The 12,517-nt window shown below is 34.6% G+C and overlaps 1 protein-coding gene across 1 annotated transcript; it reads left to right on the top strand.

Moving 5' to 3' along the window:
- The first annotated feature begins 735 nt into the window (after nucleotides 1-735).
- Nucleotides 736-12,170, top strand: adamtsl7 (ADAMTS-like 7). Its single transcript, XM_059553936.1, has 12 exons — nucleotides 736-1,069; nucleotides 3,044-3,227; nucleotides 4,272-4,447; nucleotides 4,811-4,922; nucleotides 6,151-6,318; nucleotides 6,706-6,835; nucleotides 8,030-8,243; nucleotides 9,189-9,362; nucleotides 9,437-9,613; nucleotides 10,201-10,380; nucleotides 10,465-10,609; nucleotides 11,804-12,170. Exons 1-12 carry the CDS (start codon nucleotides 920-922, stop codon nucleotides 11,941-11,943), a joined length of 1,950 nt encoding a protein of 649 aa, XP_059409919.1. The 5' UTR covers nucleotides 736-919; the 3' UTR covers nucleotides 11,944-12,170.
- Nucleotides 12,171-12,517: the final 347 nt, after the last annotated feature.

The following is a 12,517-nucleotide window of genomic DNA, read 5'->3' as shown; positions in this document are numbered from 1 at the left end:
TGAAGAAAAGCTGAAAGGCGCTTGTGTTATTGACCTGGAATAAAGATACACACAAAACCACTGCCACAAGGAACATTCCTTCGCATATCTGTCCGGGCTCCAGCAGTTTATGTCCGTGAAAATATTTTCTGTGAACAAAATTGACCAAATGATTCAGCACAGGAGTTCTGAATGTTTGCTTCGGGTCTAATGACTTGTTATTCTTCTTTCCTCTACTGCTTGACGAGGTAAAGATCATGTGACCTCCAGAAGGTGTGCAGGTCATAGAGGAACACACACACACCATCTGGACACAAGTGACATACACCCTCATTACTACAAAATTACACACCACAAGACACACTCAAGTATGCAAAGAGAAGCCTGGGGACTGCAACACAGAATGGGCCTGTTTTACATTTTTGTTTTTCTGTTCAAGTGAGTTTTAGTGGGAGAGAGAGTTTTTTTGCTCTAATTCTCTGATTTAGTTCTGGTTAGGTCTGAGTAAGCCTCTCTGAGTACTAAAAAGAAAGATAGAGAGACTGTGTCTGTCCATCAGAAAGTGATTGTAATTCTAAGCATTTTACAGCTTCTCTCACAGAGAGATTTCTTGGAAGGAATTCTTGCTGCTTATGAAAGAACAAAAAATGGGGTGAGTGGAAAGAGAAAAGAGAAAGTGAAAAAAGGAGAGAGAGGAGAGGAGGGAGATGTGTGCCAGTGTGTATATGACTCGCTGTCTGGGGGTGAGAGAGAGAGACACACACACACACACACACACACACACACAAACACGCACACTTAAATACCAAAGAGAGAAACCCCCTTTCACTAAAACATTCTCTCACACAAACACACATCTCCATTCACAGACGGCACCACTGCTGTAGTTCTTATTAGGACTGGACATATTTACACACATATTAACGGTCTTATTCTGCTCATGGCTTGTGGGATGCTACTGCCGACCTGGAGCAGACATCACTGGAGACTCATCCAGCATTTCCTCCAGATGACCCTCCTGCTCTCCCTCCTGTGCCCACCCACAGAGTCTGTTCCCTGGGACAACGGCTCCAGCAGCAGCCCTGGAGAGGTAAGAACCACAGACCAAGACAAACGATACCAGCTGGCAGTATTATAATGCATACAAATGACTCTGGGCAAACCATGCTTAGCAATATAGCATGTTGTATTGCTACTTAATTAGAATACATTAAGACATTAGTACAAATATGCATAAATAAGCAATATACTTGTAAAAATGTTTTGAAAAATTAAAATGAAAAAGTATTCAACATCTGTAGTATTAGGATCCTAAAAAGTTATAAAATATATATATATATATAAAAAAAAAATATATATATATATATATATATATATATATATATGTCCAGGTTTAAGTTGAAATTTGTTGCAAATAAAGTAACAAAGTATAGAGTACTCATTATAAAACAAGAAATATATTGTACTGTAAAAAAAAAAAAAAGATTTTCTGAAGGTTAAGTACAAAAAAGTAATAATAATAATAATAATATTATGTAGAAATCTTCATGATCTAATTTTTAAAAAATATCCATCATTTTTTTTTTTAAAGGAAATACTATTTATTATGATTTACTGGTTAAAAACTAAGTGTAAAATATCTAAAATTCTAAATATTTCTTTAATTCTTACCCTATTGAGTCATAATTGTAAGAATGTCATGTGAGCAGATCTCATTCTGAGTCTAGTGTAGTAAACACTGCAGGAAACATTGATGGCTCTTGTAAAGATCAGCTGGGGGACAAACCATTGCAGAACTAACCACTGTGGATGTATGTGTGTGGGACTCTGAGGTCAGGTTTTGCCTACATTGTCAGGATCAAATGCCCCTACAGGAACAGTGAAACCCGAAATCACATCCATTGTGGGGATCAGCCAAAGGTCCCCATGAGGAAAATGGCTTAATAAACATACTAAATAACCTAAGAATAACATTGTAAAAAAAAAATGGGCAGAAAGGTTTATGTGAGGGTTAGGGGATAGAAAACATAATGAACTCAAAATAAAAACAAAAGAAGTTATTGGAAAGTCCCAATCATGATAGAAAAGCAAACACGTTTATGTGTACGCATATGTGTGTGTGTGTGTGTGTGTGTGTGTGTTGGTGTTAGGAAGCAGAGTTTTTCCAGCCTGTCTAGTTTGATATTCTTAAAACTAAATCTGTTTCTTATTGTAAGTCTGACAAACTTAGAGACAAGGTGTGTGTGTGTGTGTTTTCGTAGTCTTAATCAATCCCAGTTCTTAAAGATTTCTTTGAACTAACAATAGAAACAGTTGTTTACGGATTCAAATTTGCATTCGATAGCTGTGAGTAAGTTTGAATCATGAAACAATCTGGCCCCTGTCTGACTATAAAGTATGTGTGTATATGTGTGTGTTTCTCATTACAGTGTTACGTTAAGAGGGAGTGATGATGCTGTGAATGAGAAGGGCTTTAGGAAACGGCTTACAATGAATTATTTCAATTATAGTTGTTTCCTAATCTGTGTATCACAACCTCATCGATCAGTTCATGCCTTTCTTTCTGTATTTATGGCTTCAGTGTTTACATGTTCTTATATACTGAGTACTGGTTTACATAAAACTGTAATGAAATATGAATCAGCGCATATATGCACTAATGTCCTTTCAATCTCGTTTTAATATAAATTATAAATGACTGAAAGCATTATTTTTAAAATACAGGCATAGATACAGCTGAGTGTGCTTTGAGTGAAAGTGTCCTATTGAAAAGCTACATGTGTTTGCTTTTCGTGATTAACTCTTGCCAGAAAAGACAGCCAATGTTGATTAATTTTCTGAAATCGAATCATCTTAGCCATGCAATTTTGATTTTAATCTTTATATTAATAAGATCTCAAGCAAACACATCTGCCCAGATAGTCTGATGGTGAAATCCCAGTTTTGGTCCGTGTGGTGAAAGAGTTATTACTCAGGATTGAATCTGTTCTGGAGGTAAAGTCATGTGTGTGTGTGTGTGTGTGTGTGTGTGTGTGTTGTTGTTGTTGTTGTTGTTATCCCGCAGGGCTGTGAGGGTTTCCAGGTGGATGTTTGTGGTGTGTGTGCAGGAGATGGGAGCACATGTGAGCTGTTCAGCGGGACACTCTTTCTTTCTGTGCTGTCTGTCGGCTACCACAGGATCCTGGACATCCCCTCTGGAGCTCAACGAATCAAAATACAGGAAACACAGAAGACCAGGAACTACTTGGGTAATTGAACTGAATTCCTGTTAGCTCTTAATTCTTTTTAATTGACCTCAGGATCATTATCATGGCACGTTCCGCAAATAGTGTACAATTTAGTTTCCCATTAAGCGTTCAAGACAACACATGTTTTGTGTTTTTCGAAAACTGTTAAAAAGTCTGTTAATTTAAACACAAATTTTACTATTTTCCCTTAGCCTTTCAAATTGTCAAGCAAATAATTTACACTACCATTTATAAGTTTGGGATCAGTATGATTTTTGATTGTTTTTGAAAATATGCTCATACATTTTTTTCTAAACAAACAAACAAAAAACTCTAAACACATAATATTTTTACAATGCAAAGTAATAAGTTCTCCAGTCTTCAGTGTCACATGATGATTCAGAAATAATTTTAATATGCTGATTTAGGGCTCAAGAAACATGACTTAAACAGCTGCTTAATATTTTGATATGCATATTTTTGTCTTTGACTTTTTGATGAATATAAAATTTAAGAGAACTGCATTTATGTAAAATAGATCTTTTGTAACATTAGAAATGTCTTAGAAATTAAACGCATCCTTGCAGAGTAAAAGTTTCAATAAAAAATAAATAAAAATACCAACCTAAAATTTTTGATCCGTAGTGCGCCTAATTGAAAATTTTGTCAATAATTAGAAATCACCATTTGGTTCCTGTTCAACTTAATCGCAGCTAAATCAGTCATCTCTGTTAAACAAACAATCTGAATTATTATTATTATTTTTTTTTTTTTTTTATAAATACATATCATATAAAATGGAATACAAAAAACAGCTCCTAAAATATTTAGTTTCATCCCGAATGTTAAGCATCTCCAATCTTTTTCCATTTTTAAAGAAAGAAACATGTAGTAGCTGGTTTAACTGTACATGGTTTCTATCTGGTCCAAGCTGGTAGACCACTTTAGACTATTCCAGACAGCAGCTGGTGTGGCCTGGTTTTCCAGCAGTGTTAATATGTGGTATGGAACCAGGTGTCCTCCTTCCATACATCCTCTTTATTTTGCCCTCTTGGTTTCTTCAAGCTCTCAGGACAGCGGCTGGTGACTCAGTGATAAATGGTGACTGGGTAATCGACAGTCCAGGACAGTTCTACGCTGTGGGTACTCAGCTCACTTACAAAAGGCCCAACGAGATACGCAGCAGAGCGGGAGAATCCATCACTGCTCCTGGCCCAACCAATCAGGAGCTGCATCTCTTTGTGAGAGACCACTCCTACTGTATGATATCACAAAACTGCCCTGACTAAAGATGCATATAGAAAGTGGTATAGTGTGGCTGCACTTAATCTAAGAAAATACAATATACTGTGATAATATATGAAGAAAATTTTCATTATTTTTTTCCTATTTTGAATTAAGCATTGCAATGTTTTGTGTTTAAGGTTGAAAATAAGATATCCTTAAATTAACGTATAATATCCTGGCAGAAAACATGTGTGTGATGTATTGTTGTAGAAAGTTATGAGTTATATACAGTATTTTTATGATGACTTTAGCTTATGATTAAGTTCGTATGAATACTAAGACTGCGGATGCTCAGTTTTACACTTCATATTTTGCAGGTTATTTATCAGCAACCCAATCCAGCAGTGTATTATGAATACATTCTACCTAAAGACACTGTTGCCGACAATCATTCAGATGCATATTCTTACTCTAGTGTTCTACCTCTGGGTAAGTATTTTCAGTAAGAAATTTCATCAACATGTACTCACCCTTAAGTTCCAAACGTGTATGCTTTTTTTTCTGCTGAACACCAAAGGAAAGCATTTTGAAGAATGTTCAGTTGATGGTAGCCATTGACCTCCATAGTGTGGAAAACGAAAACTATGGAAATCAGTGGGAAGCAGAAACTGTTGACCTTCAAATGTCCAAAAAGTTCTGAGTTGATTTTTCTTTAGAGAAATGAATACGTTTATTCAGCAAGGACACATTTAATTCATCAAAAGTGACTATTGCATTGTTGCATTGTTAAATCTGTTTCAACTCAATTATCTGTTTCAACTTCAACTCAACTTTCTATTCACCCATGAATCCTGAAAAAAAAAAAACACAACACAACAAAAACAAATAAATCCCACACACTATCAGTACTTTCAAAAGTATCAAAACATGATTTTATTATATGCAACTTTTCAGTCCCATGACCTTCATCAGACATAAACAAACAAACTGTTACAGCACAATGCAATTTAATCAACACATGCATAAACATCATCATCACAAATTACAAACATAATTCATCTTTACAGAATTTCATTCATAGTAGATAGAAAACACAGAAATGTTTATATCATAACTTTATAACATCACATTGATCAATGACACTGATAATAATAATAATAATAATAATAAAATAACAAAAATTTTTGAGCCCCAAATCAGAATATTAGAATTATTTATGAAGGATCATGTGACACTGAAGACTGAAGGCTAGCGAAAATTCAGCTTTGCCACTACATGAATAAATGTAAATATATTAAAATAGAAAACTGTTGTTTTAAATTGTAATAACATCTCACAGTATTAGAGTTTTACTGTATTTTTGATCAAATAAATGCAGCTTTTGTGAAAAAAAAACAGACTTCAATATAAGAAATTCTTACAGACTACAGACAAACATTTAAACAGTGATGTATTACAAAGAGTATGAACAAAATTCCAAAACATAACCAGAATATTGCAATTAATATGACAGTTTCCTTTCTTTTTAGCTATATTTCACTTCACCCTCCCATGAACCATGTTGGGAACTATTGAAACTGTTTATTAAATTAATACTTTCTAGATAATAGAGCAAATGTGTGGGCTATAAATCATTTATCTTTTTACCTTGCAAATGTTCTAAAATCTAAAGCATCTGTCCCCCATCCCTCTCTCTGTGTCTTTTCTCATCCTACAGTAGAGAGTCATGGAATATTTCCTGATCCTGGCAATAGTGACAGTGAAAACTCATTAAGCAGCTCTCATCCCAACCAAGTTCCATCGGACCCTATAACTCCTGAACCGGTTCCTCTCTACAGCTGGCTTGCCATTACAACAACACCCTGCAGTGTCACCTGTGGAACGGGTATAAATGAGTTGTTCGTCATTACACTGTTTATTCAAGTCTTACATTATTGTCTGTTTGTGGTTATTTCTTCCTGTTTAATTTGGTCTGGGTAAACAAAGCGGTCTGTTAAAAGATTCCTAGAATATCCCAGATATTCTAATAAATGGTGTTCTGTATTATAAAATACTGACACGTAACATTCATGCATTCCTGAGGTTTGAAAATGTCCTCACTGTTTAAATTCTAAATCAAATCCAGAGTAACCATACTTTTGTGTCTGCAAATAAAACTAAAACAGATTGGTATTCTCCCAGCAGCAGACACTGTACTTGTAAGACATCACAATGACAACGTTATGTCTTCCTGTCTGATGTGTGTGTGTGTGTGTGTGTGTGTGTGTATTAGGCAGTCGTCAGGTTCTTTTTGGCTGTGTGGAAAGAGCCACTCACACTACTGTACCAGGGGACCTCTGTAGCTTCACCAGTCATCCTGGCCCTCAGGTAGAAGAGTGTCAATCACAGCCTTGCCCGGCCTTGTGAGTGAACACACACAACCTTTACCAGCAGACACCAAACTCTAAAAGCACTTAGAAAAACAATCAAAACAGTACTTGAGTTATTTCAAGAGACAGAGTACAGAAAAATGTTTTTGTATTGTGTTGGGATGTTAACTTTAGTTCAAGGTCAAGTATATCAATGTACTAGTATTATACTTGTAAGTGTATTGTTTTTTCTTTTTCTTTTTTTTCAGTAGGCCTTTTTTTGTCTAAATTCAGCCACATTTTAGTTTATATAGTTTTTTGTGTGTTGCAACTATACTGTGAATTACAGTATGCTACAAGTGAACATAAAGGGTTGTAAATAAACCACTTGTTTAATAGTTTTTATACTGGAAGTGAACTTCACATCATACTTGTAGTTAGCTATTTTTATTAAATTTAATTTCAAACTCCATCCATGTACATTTGACTCTTTTTTTTTACTCTATTCTACCCCCAAAGCTGACTTGTAACTGTAAATTTAAATGTGTAATTTATAAGCTAATGCAAATGCTTGAGTAACATATGCTCTAATGAAAAAAAAACACACTTAAGTATTCTTTTAAAAGTTGTACTTATTTCAGAAATCAAACACTTTAAAAGAAAATAGTAAGTGTGAACTCGATGTAATTACAATTAAATTTAAATGTATTGTTAAAAATTCTTTGAAATGCAATTAAGTAAACTTTTCTCTGGCTAGGTCTTTGAAATATAGTTAAACAGTACTGTTAAATGTACTAATAAGCATTTATGATCAACTAAAATATACTTGAATGCCATTTCTATTGAAATTTTTATGTCATGTATGTTAAACATTTAGTATTTTTTAACGAAGGAGAAACATTTAAATAAATTTTATATCAAGTAACACTGCAGTTAAATTATTTTACAGGCACTTTTAAAACTTTGTTAATACAAAGTGAACTTGTCTGTAAGCCAGGTATAACTCTGTATAACTCTTCATTAAAAATACATTGAAAGTATATTCTCTTATTTTTAGTTTACAAATATGCTAATACAACACTTGAGGAAACATTTTGTAAGAGCAGATTTGAACACAACACATAAAACACATCTTAAAACATCGAAAAACTGTCCATGTGGTTCATTTCCAAATGGTGCAAATAAGAAGCACATGTGACTGAAACCAAGCAGTTGTCCTTTAATCGGTTTGTGTGTGTGTGTGTGTAGCTGGGATGTTGGGGAGTGGTCAGAGTGCAGTAAGACCTGTGGTCCAGGGTTCCAGTATCGTCAGGTGATTTGCCAGCAGGAGCAAGGACACCATGGCAATAGCACAGTCATTGTGGCGAGCAGCCTCTGCGATAACACAGACGTGCCAGAGACCACCTCCGTGTGCCAGCTCAAGATCTGCAGCGAGTGGCAGATCCGCTCAGAGTGGACAGAGGTTTGGGAATGTGTTTGAGTGTTTAGGGGTCATTGGGGTAAAATGGAATTAATATTCATAATTATTTTTCATGAAATCTTGATGACCTGAAATAAATAGAAACTATCTAAAACAACGGAGGTATAAAATTTGTACAAATAATACTAAATAAAGCTTAATGAGAACAAATCATTCTTTATATCAACTATTCACACTACCTGCTGTGAAAAATAGTAATTAACAAAAACAAACTTAACAAAATTAACTCTCTCTCTCTCTCTCTCTATATATATATATATATATTATTTATTTATATAGACATGAAGAGTGTTTTTATATACAATGAGCTCCATCAAAAAAAAAAAATTAAGTTAAATATGGCTTCAGTGAAATATTTCTTGGGGTCACTTTATGATATGATAATGACTTTATGAATTGTTCAGTTTCCTAAATATTCATAAATACAGATGTCGGCTCGTCTTACTTCAATCTCTCCTTACACTACCATTCAAATAAATCAGTATATTAGAATCATTTCTGAAGAATCATGTGAAGATCGGAATAATGTCTGCTGAAAGTTCAGCTTTGTCATTACAGGAGAAATTTAGTTTAAATACCTTCCAACAGTTATTTTAAATTGTAATATTTCACAATAATAATATTTATATTGTAATGTTTTGACTGTATTTTCGATCAAATAAATGCAGACTAGGTCAGCATAAGACACTTCAAAAAAATATCAAAACTTTTTCTAACCTTAAGTTTTGAAATGGTAGTATATATGTGGAAAAGCTATAAAAACGGATTATATTTGTTTATGACACAACATACAATATATTATGGCTACATATTCACCAGAGGATGGTCTTTGGAGCTCAACAGTCATCAATATAAACTGCTCAGAGAAAACACTGGTTATACATAACCCCCCCCCCCCCCCCCTCTCTCTCTCTCTTTCTCTCTCAGTGCTCGGTGCCATGTGGAGTAGGTCAGCGTAAAAGAGAAGTTGTGTGTGTGGATAACCTGGGTGACATTGTTGCCGATGAGGAATGCAATATGGCCCTTCGCCCACAGGACCTGCAGAATTGTGACAAAGGAGTGTGTGCCAGCAGCTGGTTCTACTCTCTCTGGAGTGACAGGGTGAGAAATCTGTGCGTTTTTCTTTGGTTTTTTGCAGCAGTACTTCTAAAACAGTTGGTTATGTCTCTCTGCAGTGTTCTGCAGACTGTGCTGAAGGAAGTCGCAGCCGGTCGGTGGTGTGTATGATGAGTCAGACCAACTCATTGCCTTTGGACAACTGCGATGATGAGGATAAACCTGACGAGCTCATGCCGTGTGACCTGGGACCCTGCACACAGCGACTGGAATGGTACACAGGATCGTGGGGACAGGTACATGAACAAACATACAGACATGCATTTTTTTACCTACTGTAGTTTGATAATCCCTATCAGAAATGACCGGCCTTTTTAAAATTGCTTGCAAATCTCTCAATTGTGTTATATTATCACCAAACATCATATTCAATTTTTTTGCCAACCTGTTTTCTTTCAAGTAGCACAGGTTTTTTATTTCTTTTTGGAACTGAATGGTCGCAGGCTTCATTTATCTGAGCTTACGCACTTCAGATTTTGAGTGAAGAAAGCATTATTTGTGGACACTTTGTGGAATGTTCTCTGAAAAAGAGACTTAAGGCCTATGATCAGTAAGTTCCAAAAATAAATACAAACAAGAAAACAAGCTGATGAAAAGGTTTGGTAATAATATAGCATAAAGCTAATTTAGGCTGGCCATGTTTGACCCCGAATACCACAGGTTTAACAAGCTGGGGAAAAAAACATTTTTATAGGAGGAAGTTGTCATACTAGCCAGTCAGTAACTAGCATTAGGCTAAAATTAGCAAATTAACTAGTATTTTGCAGAAAAAAAGAAAATGAGTGGATCACAACATGAGGTTTAATATGTATGTGTTTCACAGTGCTCATCTGAATGTGGCAATGGTACCCAGAGTCGAGGTGTGGTCTGTGTTGTCCAAAACAGTGGCCAATTAGAAGTCACCTCAGAAGACCGTTGCTCTCATCTGCCCCGTCCTTCGAGTGCACAGACCTGCTTTTTGAAGAGTTGTGGATCACAGTGGTACATGACGGAGTGGAGCTCAGTAAGGTTTTCTCACACACAGTGTAAATTCAAGTCCAGTAATTTCAACTGACTTATTTAACGAGAATGTTTCTAACTGCCTCAGTGTTCTCGTTCTTGTGACGGAGGCTTTCGGGTGAGAGAGGTACGTTGTTTGCAAGATGATCTGACCACCAGCCATGACTGTGATCCTGCTCTTGAACCTGGAAACAAGGAGAACTGTAACACACACACCTGCGTGCCACTGATTGGTATGATTTTCTTTTTCTACTGTACTTATGTTATACCACAATAGGGCTGGGTGTCAATACAAATTTCCCAATTTGAATCTTATTCACAAGCTCTTGATCTGATTCAATTCAAAATAATTTGTATATATATTTCTTTTTTTCATTTGTTTACATATGCTTATTATAGAAAGAATTAGTTCTCTCTACTAATGCTTTGAATTGCTGTATTATGGCCAGTCTTTTACAAATCAAATCAAATCTTGTTATTGTTAACTAAAACCAATAAAAAAACTTTTTCAGTAACTGAAATAAAGCTGAAATAAAATAAAATTGAAATATCAGATGAAAACCAAAATTTTTTATGAAAATGAGAAATGTTGTCTTGGCAAATATCCAAATTTGTTTAATTATGTTTGAAGTATTGCTTAAGTTGAAACAGACCTATGTGAAATCTATGTGACCCTGGTCTACAAAACTAGTCATAAGGGTCTATTTTTTAAAATTTAGATTTATACATCATAAGCTTTCCACTGATGTATGGTTTGTTTATGATTGGACAATATTTGGCCGAGATAAGGCTATTTGAAAATCTGGAATCTGAAAGTGCCAAAAACAAACAAACAAAAAAACAATTGAGAAAATCTCCTTTAAAGTTGTCCAAATGAAGTCTCAGCAATTTAAATTACTAATCAAAAATTAAGTTTTGATATATTTACGGTAGGAAATTTACAAAATATCTTCATGGAATATGATCTTTAATTAATATCCTAATAGTTTTTTGCATAAAATAAAAATGTATAATTTTTGACCAATATAATGTATTGTTGACTATTGCTACAAATATACTCATGCTACTTATGACTTTTGTGGTCCAGGCCAGGGTTAAATACATAAAAAAATAAAATAAAATAAAAATATTTTATTTATTATTATATCTTAAATGAAAATTGAAAATATAAAAGTTAATTCAAAATTATAATAACTGCTCATTTCAATTAAAATGACTTAAAGTGAATGGAGACTATAACTATCAAGATCCTCAGTTACAAAACATAAATAAATTGTAAACTATGTGGTGCTCAATGTAAAAAAAATAAAACAATCAAACGAACAAAAACATATAGGTTAGGATAATATGATTATGAGAGATATTATTACTTTTTGGGTGAACTGTACCTTTAAGATATCTCTCTCTCTTTGTGTGTCTCTGTATAGATGAGTCCTGCAGGGATATGTACTATAACTGTGTGGTGGTAGTCCAGGCCCATTTGTGTGTGTACTCATACTATCGCACCACATGTTGTGCATCATGCTCTCGGGTCATTCAGAGAGACACGCTGCACAGAATCAGGTGATCTGGTCCTTCTCCTTTCCTGAATGATGATGTCCTTGTCTCATCATGACATCATCCCCAACTCTTTTCAGCTGGATCTGACCCTGCGATGACATCACTGTTCATCTCCACCACTCAGCAAAGACTTACAGTATATGTTCACTGCCCATCTTTTTTTAAACACAAAATGACAATGCTCCATGAGCAAATGAATATTTATTGCAAATAAAAACAACCAAGCCTGTTTTTCTTCATTTATCATATTGAGTTAATGTCTAAAAATGAATTTAAAATTAATCTTCACATTTAAATGTCTAAAAGTATACATCTAAAGATTCTAAATAAACTCTTTACACAATAAATAAGTATTTAACTAAATATTAAATCTAAAAGTTTGTTTCACTGGTATTGTAGAGGGGTGATCCTATTTTCTTTTTAATTTTTTTCCCCAGAAGTCCATATGTAATGTTAATCAATTTTTTTTCTGATGTGTCCCGTCCAAAAGGCCATTTCAGTAAGAGCACAACAGACTTGTCTGCCAATTCATACATGTGTTAGAATGAACCACTCTCACTGATCTGAGATTACAAAAATGA

The sequence above is a fragment of the Carassius carassius genome, chromosome 7 (assembly GCF_963082965.1).
Source record: "Carassius carassius chromosome 7, fCarCar2.1, whole genome shotgun sequence".
In the NCBI taxonomy this organism is placed as follows: Eukaryota; Metazoa; Chordata; class Actinopteri; order Cypriniformes; family Cyprinidae; genus Carassius; species Carassius carassius.
The sequence above is the reverse complement of the archived record's forward strand: the minus strand, read 5'-3'. Positions and strand labels throughout refer to the sequence as shown.